Source organism: Vanellus vanellus, assembly GCF_965231255.1.
Source record: "Vanellus vanellus genome assembly, contig: HAP1_SCAFFOLD_433, whole genome shotgun sequence".
Lineage (NCBI taxonomy): Eukaryota > Metazoa > Chordata > Aves > Charadriiformes > Charadriidae > Vanellus > Vanellus vanellus.
Window position 1 is genome coordinate 128,906 of NW_028128156.1, and position 19,095 is coordinate 148,000.

The following is a 19,095-nucleotide window of genomic DNA, read 5'->3' on the forward strand; positions in this document are numbered from 1 at the left end:
AGAACCGGCGCGCGCGACGGTGGCGGCGCGGCGCTTACACGCCACTTCCGGTACCCGCGGCGGCGATTGGGCCTGCCGGGAACAGCCGTGCGCCCGCCCGGCGTTGACGGGGAGGCGCGTGGCTGGGGTTCAAGCGCGCCGCCCGCGGCCACGGCTTCGCCTTTTGGCGACGGGGTTGCCCGGGCCGGGCCCTTCCCAACCCCCGCGGTGAGGCCGAGGCGGGCGCCGAGCGCGGGCACCCGGCTGGTGGCCCTGAGGTGAACGGCGGCGGCGCCCGCCCCTCCCCAACCCCGACCGGAGAGGGCGTGGCATGGGGCGTGGCTTGGTTAGGACACACCCTCGCTCCGCCCCCGTCCGCGCCGGCGGCTCAACCCCGGGCTCTCGCTCAGTCGTCCCCGCCGCCGCCGGCCTTTGCCTCAGCGCCGGGAGCTGCGCCCGTGAGTGCCTGGGCCGGGCCGGGCTGGGCTGGGCCGGGCCGCCTCGGGGCGGGGGGGTGCGAGGCCGAGTGCCCTGGGCCTGCCCTGGTTCGGGAGAGCGCTGAGGGGCCGGGCACTTGGGGCCCGGGGCGGGGTGTCCCTACCCTCTGTGGGGGACCGTGTTAAGGCAGGATGGCCGCGTCCCAGGCGGGCGTGAGGGGCAGGGCGCGGGGCTGGGCTCCCGGGGCCTTTTCGGGGGCGGGGGAGGGCCGCGGGCAGGATGCGTGGTCCCCGGTGTTAGGGTGGGGATGGGACAGTGGTGCCCGGGTCCTGTTCCCGGTTGGGCTGGGGGAAAGAGCGGGGCGGGAGCCGGAGTGCCCGGCGGTGACCTCTGGCAGGGACCATCTGGGGTACGTGGGTCTTGCCCCACGTGGGGAGGGGAGCGGGTCCTCCTGCCCCACCCAGGAGAGGAGGCAGAGCTGCAGCACTGTTTTGGGGTGGGGGTGAGAGTCTGGGCTCTTGAGTCACTTGCGGGGGGCAGGCAAAATGTCTGGGTTCATTTCCAGCATCTTTGCTGAATCATTGTGATCCTGGGGAGAGTTCTTCCACTGTCAGTTTGCTGGCTTCTCTGTGATGGAAACCAGCACTTCCCGGTTCCCGCTGCAGGCCTGGGCTCCTCACTGGCCTGAGCTCGCAGGGAGGATTTCGGACCCTGTCTTGCTCTTGGTCCTTGGTCCATGCACGTGCGGAGCCCCATTGGTGGGTGCAGGGAGGCTCAGTGTTTCTGACACCAGCCTTCTTCCAAAGCTGTTGGAGACACGTTTCCACATGCAGACAACTACTAGTTAGTTTCACAGGAGCAAAGTACATGGGTAAAACCCAGCTGTTGTCATGGGTGCTGAAAGCCTGGGTGCCTTGGGTTGCTTCAGCAGCACAGGGCCAGCAAGACAAGGCTAGATAGAAGTGTCTTCCTTTGGCTGTTGTGAGAGGAGGGTCAAAGTGATATCGTGATGTGGGTTCTTCAGACAAGTAGCAATTAAAATAAAAATTTGGAACCTGGACTTAAACCGGGATGTTGTAGAGCTCCTCAGGGGAGGAAAGGAAACTTCAAGAGCTCGGAAATTATAGTGAAGCAATTAGACATAAAGAAGTGAAAATGCTGAGTGGCTGGTGTGAGCGTTTTCCCCTCCTGCCTGAGGTGAAGACTAAGTATTAGTAAAAAGCAACTAAAGAAAAGCAAGAACTAAGTTAATTTTTAATAAACTGTATTAGTCATTATAAATCTGGCATATGTAGAAGGTGATGGATGCTTTCTTTAGTGAAGCTGATCTGCTGAATTACCAGAAGTTTCGGTAAACGGTTGTTTTAAGAGCTTGCCTCCTCCTTGCTCCTTTGGTTACGGTAGCACGTTGCTGGAGCCTCGTGAGTTCGCTCTGCAGACTATCATCTCGCTGTACAGTTTGGTGGAGTACAGCCATCACTAGTGCTAGCTTAGTTTTTGTCAGTTCAGGTGAGTCACCAATAATGATTTACAATAAAACCTTGCCTTTCAAATGTTATGACTGGCTGGGTAACAGAGAGGTTGTCCAGGTGCAGCATAACTGTGCTGAGGGCAGGAGTTTCTTTTTCTCATCTTTGGAGATGTAACTGTGAGAGACAGGGAGCTTGCTAAGTGGGTGAGTATCTTGAAATACCAAGTATATTTATCTGTATGAATACAGTGCTAGCTTTGCTCTTTTTTAATTTTTAAGTTGCCATTGGTAGAATTCCTGCCAACTCTATGTTGACCTAGAAATCCAAGGTAACTATTGAGGTTAAACAGTTTGTGGGGAGGTTAAACAGCTTGTGTTGTAATACTGAAACCAAACTGCCCATTAAAGACTAGTGCCACAAGTAAATCCTTTCATTCTTTTGTCGGAAAAACTAGATGAAAAACATGTAGAGCAAATCAAGTGGTGCGTGTGCCTCTGGACTTTTAACTGTTAGGTGTATTCTGCTCCTCCTTTAAGTAACCACGTATGACACAAACTCTATGATTTTCCCCAGGTGAAGTGTGTAGCCCTGTTCCCTTGACCAAATGTAGTGCACGTGGTCCCAGCAGTGCAAACGCTTGGCAGTGCTACTGGCATCCCCTGGGCCTGTCCTGAGCCCACGTGTGTGTGTGTGTGTCTTCGCAGATGGAGATGTTCAGCTGACTGTCATTTACTTTCTCTGAATTTCAGCTTGCAAAATGGTTGCACGTTAGCAGCTCTGTTCTGGTAGAAGCCCTGCTGAAGTTAATGGGACGACCTGTTCCAGTAGTGTTGCTGGTAAATAGCCTTGTAATCCTCTGAGTCATAATATATGAAATAAGGGTGAGCATTTTATAAATGCAGGCATCCAATTTGGTGTGTTAAGTATAAAATGATGACTTGAGTGCTTTTCTTCAAAGGTACTTGCCTCTCATTGTGCCTTTCTGGTTTTGGATGTGCTTGGTGCTAGGCTACGGCAGCAGCTGTGATGACCATCTTAATGGTGTAGATCGTCTCCCTGCTCGCAGAAGCAGCTTAACGAAAGCAGGACTGTGGTTTGACACAGTCTGTGCACTTCTGCTCTCACCACAGAACAACGTCCTTTTTTGGCTTAAATGGTGTCAGCAGTTTGTCTGGCTGAGTTTCATCTTAAATAAGTATTTCTTATGGTTATTAAAGGCATACTGTCTTGGGATACGGCTGTGTGTCACCTGTTCTCTGCTCTCTGGGTGCGAGTAGCCACGTTAGCGAGGCTGTCCTTGGGTGCAGTGTGTTGTGTGACACAGGGACAAGAGCTGGCTCGAGGCTGCCCATCCTGGGGTATGAGTGTCTGCCCACCTCCACGGATGCATCGCTGTATTTCATTCAGGAAGGATTTAAAGCATCATTGAAAGGATATACGGCATGAAGGGCATACGTCCCTGCCCTTGTTGTGATGTGGTTTGCTAGTCCTTAGCTCAGGTCGTACCTGAACAGAGCTTTTTTCGCATGTGAAGTTGTGTAGAAATTCAGAGCTCCCAGGCTGATGAGGGAAGCAGCGGGTAGTTGTGATCACACTCAGGCATTTTAGGAAGGCTTCCTGCTATCATCTCTTGATGTGCATTTTGCTCCAGCACTGGATTTGCCAGGGAGGTTTGTGTGTGCCTAGTGATTCTGGGCTCTTACACAAAGGTCGGTGAGACTTCTCGATGCCACTTCCATGTTGAATGCTGGGTTTGATTCAGCTAATTGCTCTCGTAAATTATTCACTCCCGTGTTACATACCAGTGCGTGAACAAAGACTAGTTCATGCCCTCGTACAGACAGGTGGCGTCATCTGTTTCTTTCCTTGATAAAGAGAGCCTTGATTCATCTGTAGGGTGGACTGAGATGCTGAACAAAATAACATAGTATCTGTCCACTGGTTTTAAATAGCTCTGGACAGCTGTCTGTCTTTGAAATATTCTGAATGTATAATTCCAGTTGATTTTATTAAAACTGCAGATCTCTCCTATCATGATTACCAGCGAAGTTTCTGGCTGGCTGCGTCATTTCACTTTCAAGTGAATGTTTTCCTTGAATATCAGAAACCCGTACCAGTCTCTCCTATGGTTTTAATGCATCTGCATGTTATCCTGGTGTTGTACTTGACCAGAATAACACCAATAAGTATGTTTTCCTTAAGAAAAAAAGTGCTGGAATTTAAAAGGTCTGGGCTATGGATAAAAGTTGATGAGCTGTACTTGAATGACAATTCCAAATAAAGAAAACCTGAATGAATTCACTTCTTGATCTGTGAGCAGAGGTTGGCAAAAGAGCTGGCATTCCAGGTTTATCTGCTGTCAGGGTGGGGGGGTGCTTTAATGTGCTTTCTTGAGGCATGCTCCATCTCTAATTTGTAAGAATAGGATCCTGGTACGACTAGTTCTGTATCTTAGCATTCCTTAGTCTTCTGTTGTCTGACCTCACAATTTTCATATACTGATTTTGCTTTTCCTACTCTGTAATACATCTGGGATGCAGCTGAGGCTGTGCTCACCCTGCCGGCCCCCAAAGGCCTGACCTGCGGGACGCTGTTGTGCCCAGGCTGTGAGTTTGGGCAGGGTAGCAGAGCCGCGGGAGGTGGGATGTGCTGCCTTGCTCCGTTGTGAATGAGACTGACCTCGTTTGCGAGGCATGAGAAGGGCATTTCGGTTGGGAATTAACTGTGAACCTGCAGTTGTTTCGGGGTGTAGGGCCCTGGCTTGGCTAAATCTTCGTGCTGCTTTTAGCTGGGTGACTGTGTGTTGAAGTTGGCTAGTAAAGAGGATGGGAGCAGAAGTCTTGGTAACTGTGTGATCTTTAAGATGTAAAAATAAACAAAGCTGAGAAGCTGTACCCTACTTAAAACAGACTGACCTAAATTTTCAGCAATTCTAGCAGAGAGGCAGGCTCTGGGTAAGCTTACTGATGACTGGCTTCCCTGTCCGTGCATGGCTTGGCATGGTTGACAGGCCGCCTTTGGAAAATCCCCGCTGGTGTCTGGGGTCATTCACTTCCCCCCCCTCAAGTTGCACAATGTGGGCTGTGGATTTCCCTTGCCGTGCTCGTGCGGAGAGTTCCCTTGTTGCAAGTCAGCAGTTCAGCATCTCCTGGGAAGTTATGGCATGAACCACTTCTCAAATTGGTTTTGTCGGAGCATTGTTGAAAACGTGTTTGATGTCCTCTGGCTTGTCGCTGAAGAGATTTCTTCCAAGAGGGTGTATGTGCCTGTGAAATCCATTCGTACTCTTTGTAGATTAATGTTCTTGCTATCAATTGCAGTTCTCCCCTACTGAATTATTAATTCTGCAGTGAAATTTTTTTTCTTCTTACTGTTCATTGACTTTCATGCTTGATTTATTCTTCTGCACAGTTTGAAACTGGAGCATGGGAATTTTGACTAGTATTAATGGATCATGTGTATGACCTCAATAGTGGCTAAATAAACTTTTTTTAATTGGGAAAAGGACATCTGTCTTTCAAAGTACTCACAGTTTCCCAGGTGAAAGGTAGTCTGTTCGTGAATGTACCTCATCCTCAGAGGCACATTGCTTGTTACTTAACAAAACCGGGATGGTCAGACAGCTGGTGGAGTGATTACCCGTGTGCTCTGGAGGCAGTCCTGTGGGTAGTGTGAAGGGAGAAGGAGGTAAAAGCTCGTTTGTAGATTCTCCTGCTAATGTGGCTTTGTAGCTGAATGCTCTCCTGGCAGAGAGCCTGCCTTTGATTAGAAAGCATTCCCCTCGGTTGTTCTTGTAGGTACTGATGGTCTGCCGTGTTTTGTTCTCTGTTTTGTGTTTTTGTGTGTGCTTTTTCCTGCAGGGAGATAATAAGAGGTGAATTGCGTATCCTTTCAGCAGCCTTCTGTTAAACTTGGAGTACCACAATTCAAGTAACTGAACAGATGGATAATGGAGACTGGGGATATATGGTAAGTGAGTCTGTGTAAGTGTGCGCCGTGCGGTACCACAGGGCTTTCGCGATCCTGCGGTAGGAATCCTTCCAGATCTGTCTTGTATAGATACAGAGCTTCAGTCACGTGAGAAGAAAAACTATGCATGTTACAACAGCTTAGTTACGTTCTCTGGAGTGCTTCACCTTGCGTGCGATTTGTGGGGAGAGCGAGCTCAGATTCGTATTTCCTAGGTACAATCAGTGAGTACTTAACTGACGCCTTAAGATCACTGTTATCATTTTCCTAACACACGAGGGCTGAAAGTAGTTTGTGTTTCCTGCATATAATTTTAAGGACTTTGTAATTTTATTTATAAAGAAAAATATTTTTCCTTGTAAACCATGTTTCAAACCAGACAAACGCATCTTAATTTTCTCCTCTTCTCTTTCTCTGAACATTCTGCTGCCATACATATGTCTCTTTTCTCTGGCTGGCCTCAGTCCTGGTTGTTAGGGTTGGTGGCCAGATGGGATCTATGTTCCTTTCTGTCTTGCTTCCTCATGTTCTATCTGGAAGCTGATGCAAACTGGTTTGTGCTCTGCCCCCTTCTTCTATGCAGCATGCTAATTTGCTAATAAATATTTCCTTTTAGAGTTAAAAGCTGAAAGTTCTTTTTTGTTTGCTTGTTTTAATGATGTCTCTTAAGCAGTGCATGGATTATTTTGATTGCGAGCTCTTGGTCCTGTGTCTATACTTGCACTGTCATCCTCTTTTGAGGGAGAGGCGTAAGACTTGTTCAGCTGATTTTTTTTTTTTTTTTTCCTTCTTTCTTTTTTTTTGTTCTAGAATGAGAAACAGATTGTGAAAGTAAGGAGTGCCGGTGGGCCTCATTCAGACTAACTCGTTCTTCAGGAAATCTCTCTGTTCTCATTTCCCCATCTGTAGAATAGGAAAAACACTTGTTGCCCGAATGCAAAGCTTACTTCTGTGACAGTAGCTCAGTTGTTCAGCTTTCTAAAGCATTCTGGAAATGCGTGTTCTGAATGTTAACATCCTGTCTAGTTGCCAGTTGTGCCTTGTTGCTAGGTGGCTTGGATTTGTTCGGGTTTAAACACCGCTTAAAGGCTTCGAATGGGAGAAGCGTGATTCCCTCCAGAGCCTCCTGTTTGCAAACAGTATTTGCCATGCGTGTCAGTGAGGTGATTGAATCTTCTTGTGGTGGCTTGATCAACTCTGCAATTTCTCTCTTTCTAGATGACTGATCCAGTCACGCTAAATGTGGGTGGACACATGTATACGACATCCCTCACAACTCTAACGAGATATCCTGACTCAATGCTCGGGGCCATGTTCAGGGGAGACTTCCCCACTGCCAGGGACTCTCAGGGCAATTACTTTATTGACAGAGATGGACCACTTTTCCGTTATGTTCTTAACTTTTTAAGGACCTCAGAGCTCACTTTGCCACTGGACTTCAAAGAGTTCGACCTACTTCGGAAAGAAGCGGACTTCTATCAGATTGAACCGCTGATTCAGTGTCTTAATGACCCCAAGCCGCTGTATCCCGTGGATACCTTTGAGGAGGTGGTGGAGCTGTCCAGCACCCGGAAGCTTTCCAAGTACTCCAACCCCGTGGCTGTAATCATCACGCAGCTCACTATCACGACGAAAGTCCATTCGTTACTGGAGGGTATTTCAAACCACTTCACCAAGTGGAATAAGCATATGATGGACACCAGGGACTGCCAGGTTTCCTTCACGTTTGGGCCATGTGATTACCACCAGGAAGTGTCGCTCAGAGTCCATCTGATGGAGTACATCACAAAGCAAGGCTTCACGATCAGGAATACCAGAGTTCATCATATGAGCGAGCGTGCCAATGAAAACACAGTGGAGCATAACTGGACTTTCTGTAGACTGGCACGGAAAACAGACGACTGATTCTGACTCCGCAGGAGCCACTTCAGTGATTAGCAACTTAATTGGACTGTAAACCCGAGAGAGTCTGGATTTTGACTAAAGCAACAATGTGGGCTTTTTTTATACGACTATTTATTGTTTATCAATAAGGACTGGGGGAGTTTCGTTCTCTAGCAGCTCTGTCCTTTTGTCCTGTTCAGAAAAAAAAAATGCATGTGCCTGTTCAGTCAAGACACCTTTTTGTTTGAAGGAGGGAGTCCGAAGAATTAGTACAATAGAGTATTTTGTGTCATTAACACAATTCTCTGACGCAACTTAAAGTGCTAAAATTACCTCCGTTTAAATGGTTTCTAATCTGTCTAATGCTACAACACTGGGAGCAAGAAACGAACAGAATTTAAGATGCAGTTGGGGAAAAGCTGCTATCATGTAGACTAATTTAGTTTCTAAATCATAAAACAGTATTGTAATATTCTAGGAAAACAAATCCCACCCTTTAAAGTACTTGATAAGTACAGTTTTTTACAGTTATGACAACTGTTTCTTTCTATGCATATAAATCAAGCAACCAAATATTATCTGTAGCCATGGAAATATGATTAGAAATATTTATATTGGATTCTAAATGCAAAATGTCCCTGTGGTAGAGTTCTTATTTTTAATGCCTGGTGCAATATTATTCCCAATTGTAATGCCTGCCAGAAAGAAGCTAATAAAAATGTGAAATACAGAATACTATTTTGTGATTTTCTTGTCTTCTAGACCTCTCATGCTTAAAGCACAAACAAAACCAACCAAACAAAAAAACCCACCCAAAACCTGTTTTTCCATTCTGCGGAGTAGTTGAGATGCTCTGCTAGGGCTCCGTTCTCGTCCATTAAACATGTACTTTGTTTCTTTTTATCTTAATCAGTTGATTCAGCTATCCTCATGGAAAAAGCTCATGTTTTGAAAACTGCATTATGACTAACAGAAGGATGGCAAGTATTTGTAGCAGCTGAAGGGATAGGGGTGGAGGGAACAAAGAGCCTAAACACCTGTAGCTGCTGAGTAGCATGAACCGGTTTGTCAATGATTTATCTAGTGGCTTCACATATATAATTTTAATGGTAGAGTGCTGTTTCTGATGATGTTCAAGTCAAGGCATTCAAGTTCCGCAGTTTTACTAAATTTTGATTAGCCATTTCAGCACTTTGTCATAGTTACTAAAAGAATTTCTGGTTATGCTCTAACTTGGGTGCTGTTGGGAGTAAGAGAGTTGATGCCCGTTTTGATGACTGGATCACGTTCTCCTGTGAAGTTCCTGTCCCAAGTGTTCCTTACCACATCTGCTTTGCCGTCTCAGCTGTGTGGACCACAGCTCCTTGGGGATGTAGCCGGGGGTCTGGATTTCTACGGTAGCTGCTGGTCTTGAAGGTGGGAGCTTCCCATCCTGTCTGTCCCTCAGAAGGCCCGTCTCAGAGGTATATTTGTCATATTTTGTCTCCCCCTTTCATACACTGGGGGGGGTTGACTTTTGTAATATGAGGCAGCAAGAGCTTTATTCTTTCTATAAGGGGGGTGGGGGTGGGGGGGGAGAGCTGAATTGATGAAACTCAGGAAAAGGGGTTGTTTCCTTCCCGCAACATGTGGTAAGAAACATCTGTGTTAACTGGCATTGAATTATAATCACAAGATGTTCTTTGCAACACTTCATTTACTAGCAAATTAATGACTGGCCTGGATCAGCCTGCCCTTTCCATAATTATGAAGTATAATAATTAGAGAAGCAGTATTCCAAATAATACACTTTATTGGAGCCCGAGATTTATAGAAAGACAGTACGAGCAGCTCTGCTGATGGGAAAGTAAGTGCTGCAGACTGGAGTTGGCATCTCTTTGTCTGAATCTTCATTAGCCAGGAATGCTCCGCTGCTGAGCGAGTTAAGAGCTATTTTAAAAGTCCAAACAGATGCACTTTCTAATCTACTTCTTGATGTAAGAGAACAAGTTGTTCCTAGAAACCAAGGAGCATAATTTTACCTTCCTTGTGTTTTTCAGTAAAGCGTGTTTTGGTTATTTCTTTTTAAGGCACTGTACAGTTATAACAGACTGAGGGGAGCTCATAATGTAGTGTTGTGTTGGTTTTTTTTTTTTTTTTTTTTTTTGTCATTAATTGTCATATAGTGGATTTAGAAAAAGAATAAGAAAGCCAAATGGCATAGTTTTGATGGTATCGGGACACTCCAGGTTAGAAAGCAGCAAACCCTAGGCTGTTTCTGCTTAGATTGCCTCGTAGCAGTGGGTACCACTCAGCACTGTTTGGCTTCTGTCTGATTAAATGCAAATGGCTGGCTAAGAATCTTGTTTCATACTTGTTGCAGCTGTGAGTAAGCAACTGATTGTTGATTCTGGTTAGTCATTACTGATGCTTCATAAATGTACTGCTGCGCAAAGGACAGGAGGAAATGTGTGGCCTTCCCGTAGATCGTGGTCTTCATAATTTCGATAGCGTGTTGTGAAGAAGCGGCTTCAAATACTTCTCATAGGCTGGGCTTATCTGTTCAGAAAGAGAATGTGGAAGGGAATTAATGGTAATTAAGAAGCAGGAAAAGGCAATATTTTTTTTTTCTTAAGAATGATCTCTGAAATACAGAAAGCTAGGCTATTTAAAAAACCCCAAACAGCCGATATTTCAGCTATGCAAGGTCTGTTTCTCGATAGTATGTGCTGTCCTTCATAAGCAGTGCACAATACTCATCCCAAATGGAACACATACTATGTAACTTCAAAAAATGTGCTTGAACTTGAATGTTTGCTGAAGGCAAATTTTGTGTTCAGCTGTAGAATTTCAAAGGGTTGCTGATTACCACAGTAAAAATCTCACTTATGGCAAAATGAGTTTTCAAACAGAGCAATAGCTATTTGCATCGTGCAGAATTTTGCATTCTTCCGCTATATGGAAGAATTAAGCAGTGAAAGTGAAGTGCTAAAGACCACGCAGGATGAAATTGCTTTGTTTAACATTTATACTCTTTCTGGTTAAACATATTATTAAAAAAAATTAAGTATTGCACTAGTAAAAGTACCAGTGTATGGAAAATACCGTGCAATTAGTGGCTCTTGCAGCCATCTAGTGTCGTTCCATAATACATAAACAGACTTTTGGTTTCGCTTATCTTATACAATGTAACCTCAGTGATATCAGTTTAAAACAAAACCACGTTGGTGGCACGTGACAGTCCAGCTCTGGGTACAAGCTCTACTACTCTGGGGGCTGTAATTCCTCGTTGGGTTAGATGTCTGAGCTAAGGCTACGGGTGGCATAATTGGAGCACCACAGGTTGTTGTTCAGAGTGAGATACTAAGAACTAAAGGCTCTTATTCCACTTACTTTATCTGTATTGCTTTTATTAAAAGAAAAGCAAGCAATTTCTGCTCCGGCTAATGCGGAAGTTCCCCGACTGTAATCCCGCATCCGTACCTGCTTGTTGGTTGGTGACTTCTGAGCCCACTCGTAAAGCCGTTGGTAAACCTGTCCGTCGTAACTGCCAAGCGCAGAATTCAAGCTCTTATCTGTGAAGTCAAAAGCGTCCACTAGTGGAACGGCGTCCTTCCTGCGGAGCAGAGGAATGACGTCCATATTACTGAAGTACGTATTGCTTTGTAAGGAATTAAAATAAGTCAAAAGTAAACTTGAAAGTCAGTTGTCCCAAGTCCCTCGGTCTAAAATGCTTGTGCCAGTTTTTCCCCTTGCCTACGCTGTGGGGAAAATCCTGCTTGTTTTGATTCCTCAGCCCCGTGTTCTACTAATGCCCTGAGCAGTCTGTATTGGTGAATGGGTATTTGTAGGGTCTTGTAGTCATCTGGGGACTGTCCCTAATTCCCTAATTTAGACCTCAATCTTCTGTCAGGTGTTTTCTCATCAGACTCTGCCAGTTCTTGCTTTTGGTTTGTTTTTGTTGTTGTTGTTTGTTTTGTTTTTCTTATGCTGTATGTATTTGTCTTACAAAATGGAATAAGGCTGCTATTAGACTGATGTGAAGCGCTTTGCTGATCTCCAGCCTTCGTCTAGTCTTAAGTATTTCTATTACCTCATCATGGAGTGTCAAGTCGTCTACTGTCTTTGCGTCTGTAAGAACAAAGCAACCCTGAACCGCGCCGAGGGCCCATCTAGCCCAGGGGCCAACCCGACAGCAGTCAGCTACAGGTAGCCAGAGGAGAGCGTAAGGGTAAGTATGGAATGACAGCATCTTCTCCTAAGCAGCAGGTGGTTTCTTTCTCCTTGTCCTCCCATCGTCCTGGGCGTAGGAAGTCGTGCTGTCTGTACCCCACGCCTGAGGTACAGGGATGCAAAGTGGTCTGCTTAAATGTTGGCATTTGCATCTACCAGTTCCTTTTGGGAAGGGCTGTTTGGGGGTTTTTGTTACAGGCTGGGAAGCATTGGTATCCTTTCTCCTAATTGTAAATAGCTGATTTAATTGCTCAGGTAAATACCCACTCCATTCTTGACTCTTGTTAACTAGGCATGGGCTAACCCAGAGAAGTTGCAATGAGTTCCAGAGATGACAAAGCGTTAGGCTTTCAAAAATGTTAAGCTTACCGCTTATGTCAAATTCTGTGATCGTCCCTGAAAAGGCTTGCTGTTCGGCTCAGTCCTGTTCAGCTCTTGGTTATGGTGTATGCTTGTTTCTCTCCAGGTGGCTTAAGCAGAATTTTGCATACAGTACTAACTCACTTCTCTGCACCGTGAATTAATCTGTTCTTAACAAACAGCTCTGAGTAGTGAAAGATGAACCCTTTGTGAAAAAGCCTTTGTCAGCCTTGTGGTAAGTTAAAACCTGAGCATATCTCAGAAGTGGCGTAGTAGTAAATGGTGCCGAGCAGATGCATCCGAGCTAGCTGTAGGCAGGACTGTTTGGGTACCAGCTGCAACTCAGCCATGGCAACAGAGTAGGCTGTATTAGCTGCGGCTTAAGCAGATTTTGCAGCGTGTGATCAGTTGCTGTGGCTGTCTCCCGCCAGTGCTGCTCTGACTACCTGTTTTCCTGCTTCTGCTCTCCTGCAAACGGTAATTCCTGATCTATAATTTAAGATTTCATGTTACAGAACTTCAGTTTAGAGACTGCGGAGGAACTGGACACTTAGGTCTGTTTTGCTGTGAAAATGAACTCTGTGTAGATGTTTCAATCAATTTCTAGTGCTGCCAGGCAAAGAAAATAAAAACCGAGTGAGGTGAATTGCCTTTGGAGGTGTTGCCATAGGTACAGCAGCACCATTTTTTATATCTGTCACAGGGACACACCGAATAGCTGTGTATCTCTGCTCGTGCTGGGGCAGCTCACCGAACGATAGCCAGGAGGTCCAGGTATGATGCTGTGACCATGTCCATTTGCGCTCCAGATATGTATCCGTCATACAAGAAGAATCCTGCGTTGGAGAAGATGCCGTGCAATGCAAAGAGGTCACAAAGATGTTTCATAATCTTCTGGATGCCAGCCTTGGTCTCAAGTTTTTCCACAGTTTCTGCAAAGTTTTTCACCGTGATGTAGTGGCAGTGAGCCTGGAAAACAAACGCAATCAACAGTGAATGCACCTCAAAACACTTTTAGTAGGCCAAGTGACTCAAACGTTCTCACAAAGAATATAAAACCTTTTCATTTCCTTGGCACTTTTCCATTCTGTATTCTTCGTTTGCTGGTTGACCGGGCCTTTTGCATTCATGTCTTACAGTGACAGTAGAGGACAGAATTGGAGGTCAGACAGCCCTGTGGTATTTGTAAACTCTAAGAAATCCACTTCAGAAATCATGGTAGTACTTATTCTAAATAATTTTGATGCATACCCCAAAGAGTTTGTGTGATGGAAACACTGCAGTGTGCGGGTGTTGACCGCTGGCAAGTGAATCTTGGTTATACATCGACAGGAGAAAACTCTTTTGTTGAAGACTTTCCGCTCGTGGTATGTTGGGCTCTGTGTCTGTAGGGCTTCAGCTCTGAAAGCATCCGTTGTCACAGAACAACCACCAAACTTACCTCTTGCTTTTGGGTTTTTAAGTAAACTGATAATTTCTGGATCAGACACCAGTAGAGAGTCTAAGGGCCAAGTTAGAGAAACGCTAGCCGAGCTCCAGAGCGAGTGAAGCAGGCTGACTCCACCTCTTTGTGGGGGTGGCTCTTGTGCTGACATTACTGCGGGTGGTGGTTGGTGGTGGTATCTGCGTGGGTTCGCACCCCCGCTGTCCCGTTCTCCTCCCGGTGGTGGGTGTAAGCGTGGCACACCTGTATTTCAGCTCTTCCTGCTGGCGCGGTCAAGCAGCGTGGAGGCCAGCGTGGACTGCAGAACCTGCCTGAGAAGCTGGGTGTCTACTCGAGCAATTAACCTGCGTGGAGCAAAGCCGTACCCCGTGTCTGAGCTCCTCAGCTGAGGGCTGTGTCAGTTCCTGTAGCTGCCCTGCCAGCCCTGTGGGTGAGTCTCCAGGGAAGGTGTGGAGTAAGAAGGAAATACAGAAGCGCCCCAAGAAGGCAGCAGGCTATCAAGGTTTTAAAGTTATGGGGGAACTCAAGGGGTTTGGGTACCCCTTCCTCTCCCTGAAGTAGCTAAGAAACTTTGGGGCCCACCTCCCGTTTTCTGAAGAGTCTAGCAGCACACTTGCCACTGCCAGTACCACAACCAGCCCTCTGCACGTGGTAGGCTCTTCAGAAATGCTTTGTTTCTGACTAGTCCAAGTGTCTAGGTGCTCCTCCTCCCTTCCCAGCAAGAGCTGGACTGCAGCCCCCCCTCTGACACCTGGTCTCCCCTGCTCCTCAGCCCAGGGACCTTGGCCACCCATTTGAGTGGGTGGGTGCAGGAGGGAACGGCTTGTTCGTTCAGGCTCGTGTTCGGGGAGCGCTGGGCGGAGCCTTTTCTAGAGGTAGTCTCAAATAGGACCGTTTTGCTTCGGTGTCATTCCACTAAAAATATATTTACATTTAAGCAATTCTTGGGAAAGTAATTTTAAAAAGTCGTCATGTTGTTTATAGGAGCTCTCTGTTATTTCTAGAGGCAATTACAGAGTTTTTCTTCTCTCTTTCAAGCTCGCAGCATTGAATACTTGCTGCTTCCACTGAGTCTGTATAACTGAAAATGGGGGGTGACGCACAGCAGACAGGTGACCACAAAAAAACGCTACTGCGGAGATCGAGTCTTTGCCGCCGTACTCGGCGAGTTCTCGTTTTGAAGGATTATAACTCTCCTTACTGGTATGAGTGGATCAACGCTTCCAATGGTTTTGAAAGGATCTCGGCTGTTGCTGAGAAAGTGTTTGACTCATCAAGGACTTAATCTAATTGACTGACTACAAGGGGGCTGTCCCCTGCTATGAAATCACCAGGATGGTATCACACCCATGTGTAGGGCTCCTTTTTCCCTGTCAGGAGCTTCTTGCTAAGTCTGTTTCAGTTTGGGTTGGCTCTGGCTGAACGGTAGATTACAGCACGATGTTTTTCATTAAAAAAATTGAATTAAGTTAAAATAAGCCATGGATCTGTTTCAAAATCTTCCTTTCCTCATCTTAGGAAGGAAGGAAGGAAGGATGACCTTCGCCATAATTGTTGAGGAATTGTGCTTAATTGCATATTAAAAAAAAGAATTTTGGTTTTTGGAGGTACTGAAGTATCAGTGGTTTTGGTTTTCATTAAAATTTAGGGCTTTTCTCCCCTCTTGCTTTCTTTTCTGCTTAGTTCTGTACTAACTAACCCCTGCTTTGGGGAGCTGATGCTGCTGCCCTGATCCTACAGCTGAAGGTGTGCTGGTTGCCTCTCTAATCCACGTGAACTGGGAGTTGGTGTTGAATCTCTTATTAATTTGACTTTGATTTGATTTTTCTTTCAGTAGTAGTTAACATTGCACTTATCACTGCTTTTCATTGTTTTCCCTGCAGTTATCTTTCCGAGTGAGAGCAGCAGAGGTAAGAAATACCAGGCGTGTTTCACCCTTGCTGTGGCTCCACCAGCTTTCGGTAGGGTGGCTTTGGGGGGCGTTTCCTCTGGCAGCCAGAAACACTGGATTCTTATAAAAAGATGAGCATTAGCGGGAGGTGGTGGCTTCTTGTTGAAGGATGTGGGAGGCCTGATTCTGCAAGTAGTGGTGGCATAACCGAGAATGGGTTTTGTTATGGTTTTTTATTGGGTTTTTTTCCCTCCCTTTTATTTCTATTCCCTCTAAGTCTTTCCCTACTTGCCTATTTGGACGGCAAATTCTTCAGATCAGAAATTGCTTCTTACTACTATTTTTCCACCATGCAGACCACAGTGGTGCTCTGGTCTTTGTGGTGTCCCTTAGATGCTAACAGAAAACAATAAACAGCGCTGAGACTTTAAGCTAATCATGCCATTTCTGTTGCATATTGTGTCATAAAGAGAAATGTCAAATAAGCAGATAAATTTTGCTAACCTTCGCAGCCTGCACCAGCTGCACCGTGCACTGGTTCCATGCGTTGTGCTTTTTGACTCCAGACTGAATCAAGTCCTGTAGTTTAGCTGCTGTGCTGCTTATGAGCCTGGAAAATTGAAAAAGCAAATTGTAGATGAATATAGCGGCCCACACGCCAGACTCGTGTGTGATTGTATGGAAAAATGGCATTTCTGACATTTGAAGTTATCTTCACTCAGTATGAGCGAACTTAGATTATGCAAAATCTAAATACAAATCGGGAGAAGCACCCGGAGTACCCCGGTGCTGAAGGATTTCTGCCTTCTCAGCTTCCAGGGTAGTTTACCAGGGGGTCTGCTGAGTTTTTCTTGGGTTGTGTGTGTGTAAGGAGAGTTTGCAAACCAAAATAAAGCGGTGATAATATTGCCCAGATGTTACATTTATGTTTCTTCTTTTCTACACAGAGATCTAAATTCTGCTCCCATTGATGCTGAAGCTTTTGGAAGGATGGCTCTGTCTTTACTCCGATTTGAATGACAGCAGACTTGTCTGTTTTCCTGGTTTTCAGAGATGACACCTATATGACCCATAAATGTGCACATAATACCAATGAGACCACTCATGATCTCGTTTTTATCTGTGTTGAGTAGTTGAATGTGTGGTTGAAGGCCACAGGCACAAGGAGAGGCTCTGTGTTTGCTGTGGCATTATTTGAAAACAAACATCAGTTTCACAGGTATGTGAAATCTTAACTTTCTGTATAGAATTGCACAGGGTCCGGTTGCCTAAAGGTTTTACTGGAGGGCAACTCAGTGATGGGGTCTGGGATTTACTTAAATAGTGCCATCAGCTCAGTACAGAATCAACTCTATGGAATATAGCTGTTAGGTAGCACGTGGCTTAAAAACTTCTGATGTTCTGAATGCGAAAGCTTCATATTGAACATTTGACATGGCTGTCAATCCTGTGTGAGTCTTCCTTTTCTTTTTAAGGAGCAGATGGTCTCAATTCTTGTGTAACTTCTGTTATTTTACCTCCCTTTAAAGCAAGGAAGAAGCTGAGCTCTTAACACGTTTCTGATGAGAAACCCTGTCCTCCAGCCTCCGTACTGACCTGACTGCCGTGTGCTGATAGGCCTCAGTGTAAACATCTGGTCTGAGAAAATCCAACTCGTTCTTGGCCGGACACTTCCCGGGTTTCACTGCAGCCAGGTAGGTGACAGATGGCGGAACGGACTGGCCAGTGCTGGCTGCCATGAAGCTCTTAATCAGGAACCTGGGGAGAGGGTAACAGTGAGAGCAGGGTATGGTTGTGATCCCCACCCAGCAAGTGGTCATGCAAAAGGTAACGTGGGCTTGGGTGAGGAGCAGCAGCGTGTGACCCGTGTCGTCAGTGGTCCAGAATGGACTCGAGCAAGTAATGACCTTTTGTGTTGCACGGTATTCACAGTAACCGATCTGCGATGGGTCTCAGGGGTAGCCTGTCTATGGTATTTAATGCTGTGGCAATCCGTAGTGATGGATTTTTAGGAAGAAGCTTGCTGTGGCTATTAGCAGTCTCAGCAGCACGGTGATGAGATACATTATCAACTTTGCAGCCTGAGTCGTAATGCTCTGGGCGTCTTAATGGTGGTTTGGTCTTACCCGCCGATCCCCATGTTAACAAACATGAGACTCTTTCTTGGAGCTAAACACGTGTCCAAAGAGCATTGCCCACTCCCTTTATTTATTTTTTTTTTGGCATCTCTGCTATGACCTAGACTGACCAGGTCTGGAAGTAAAAAGTTACAGCATTTCTCTTGACCTCACCACTGATTTTGCAAGAAGAGGCAATAATGAGCACAGGAGCGTCTGCATGGAAGCACAGAGCTACGTGGCAGCACGTCTGTCCCTGGGAAGCGTACTGGTTTTCTCCTTCTAGTAAAACCACACGATATTAAAAGTTCAAGCAGCTGTGGTTTCTTTCTCCTGTACTTCATCTACTCTGGATAATCGTCAGTCTGTGTGTTCGGAGGAAAGCGGTGTTCCCGGAGCATGACTCATCCGCTTTCAGTATCCAACAGCTTTGCCTTCTCTGAATCAACCTCACTTTACCAATATCATGTTAAGTCGGTTGCTTAAAAAATAAACCGCAAAACTTGTATAGCAATGCTTTTGCTGCGCTACTAGGCAGAGAGGAAAATGAGGTTATGCAGAACAGCACCTGCATATGTCCCCAAACCAGAAACAGAAGAGATAATTCGATTCCCACACACCGCCGTGCCTGTTAGACAGAAGACATGAATAGTTTATGTCCTGAGCTGTATTTTTAGAAGGCGCTGTGAGAAAGGAGTAGCTGGTTTTGCTGGGTTTGCAGAAGAAATGGTAGAGGTTGAATAAATGAGCGGGCAGGCTTTTAAATGAACAGATTTGCATTGTTACCTGGCAGTTTGCAGGAGCAAAATGGTGTTTTCCCCTTCATAAATACAAGAGGCAAGTATTTTAGTATACAAGGAAGGGAGTCCACTCAGCGAGGAGTAACCATGTCCCCCGCACGCCCGGAGGCAGATCTCCACTCCTGAAGTGCAGTACTGAGTAACCATGGCTTTAAAGCCTGAAGAAAGCGCATGGAGCTGTTTGAAAGAAAAAATAAGGCAAAGTGTTAATGGTGAAAGTGTTCTAAAGCAACCCTCAGAATAAGTTTCCTTTTTTTTTTTTTTTTTTTTTTAAATTTTGGGCAATTTCTGGGCTGGAAATCCCTGTCGGATCCTGCCTTGCACCCTGGTGCAGCCCCCGGCTCCCCGAGCCTGGCCTTCGCTGTCTGCCTGCCACGCTGCGCGCCCTCGTGCCGGGCACACTGTGGTCGGTTTGGGCATTTTCAGGTCTCTCTCAACCAGCAGCGGCTTTGGCCGCCCTCGTTCAGAGTGTGTTTTCCTTTCAGGCTTCCAGTTGCAAAATGTTATGTTCTATCTAAAAAGTCACATT

General features: G+C 45.9%; 2 protein-coding genes across 3 annotated transcripts; one reads left to right on the forward strand and one right to left on the reverse strand.

The window, feature by feature from the left end:
* The first annotated feature begins 42 nt into the window (after positions 1-42).
* LOC309684694 (BTB/POZ domain-containing protein KCTD6) lies at positions 43-8,446 on the forward strand. Of its 2 annotated transcripts, XM_082500560.1 has the most exons (3): positions 43-437; positions 5,750-5,858; positions 7,077-8,446. In XM_082500560.1, the coding sequence occupies exons 2-3, from the start codon at positions 5,832-5,834 to the stop codon at positions 7,761-7,763; spliced, it is 714 nt and encodes a 237-aa protein (XP_082356686.1). In that variant the 5' UTR covers positions 43-437; positions 5,750-5,831; the 3' UTR covers positions 7,764-8,446. The 2 variants fall into 2 exon arrangements, with proteins under 2 accessions (XP_082356686.1, XP_082356685.1); XM_082500559.1 differs by lacking the exon at positions 43-437 and having other exon boundaries at positions 5,644-5,858.
* Positions 8,447-9,531: 1,085 nt separating this feature from the next.
* LOC309684693 (peroxisomal acyl-coenzyme A oxidase 2-like) lies at positions 9,532-18,743 on the reverse strand (the record flags this gene model as incomplete). Its single annotated transcript, XM_082500558.1, has 6 exons — positions 9,532-10,280; positions 11,205-11,337; positions 13,066-13,283; positions 16,154-16,259; positions 17,246-17,407; positions 18,553-18,743. Coding segments are annotated over 6 exons (873 nt in total), but the record flags the coding sequence as incomplete, so codon positions are not given.
* Positions 18,744-19,095: the final 352 nt, after the last annotated feature.

Coding starts and splice junctions, on each gene's coding strand:
- LOC309684694 (XM_082500560.1), top strand. CDS start 5,832: ATGGATAATGGAGACTGGGGATATATG. Junction 5,859..7,076: donor ATGGAGACTGGGGATATATG/GTAAGTGAGTCT, acceptor CTCTCTTTCTAG/ATGACTGATCCAGTCACGCT.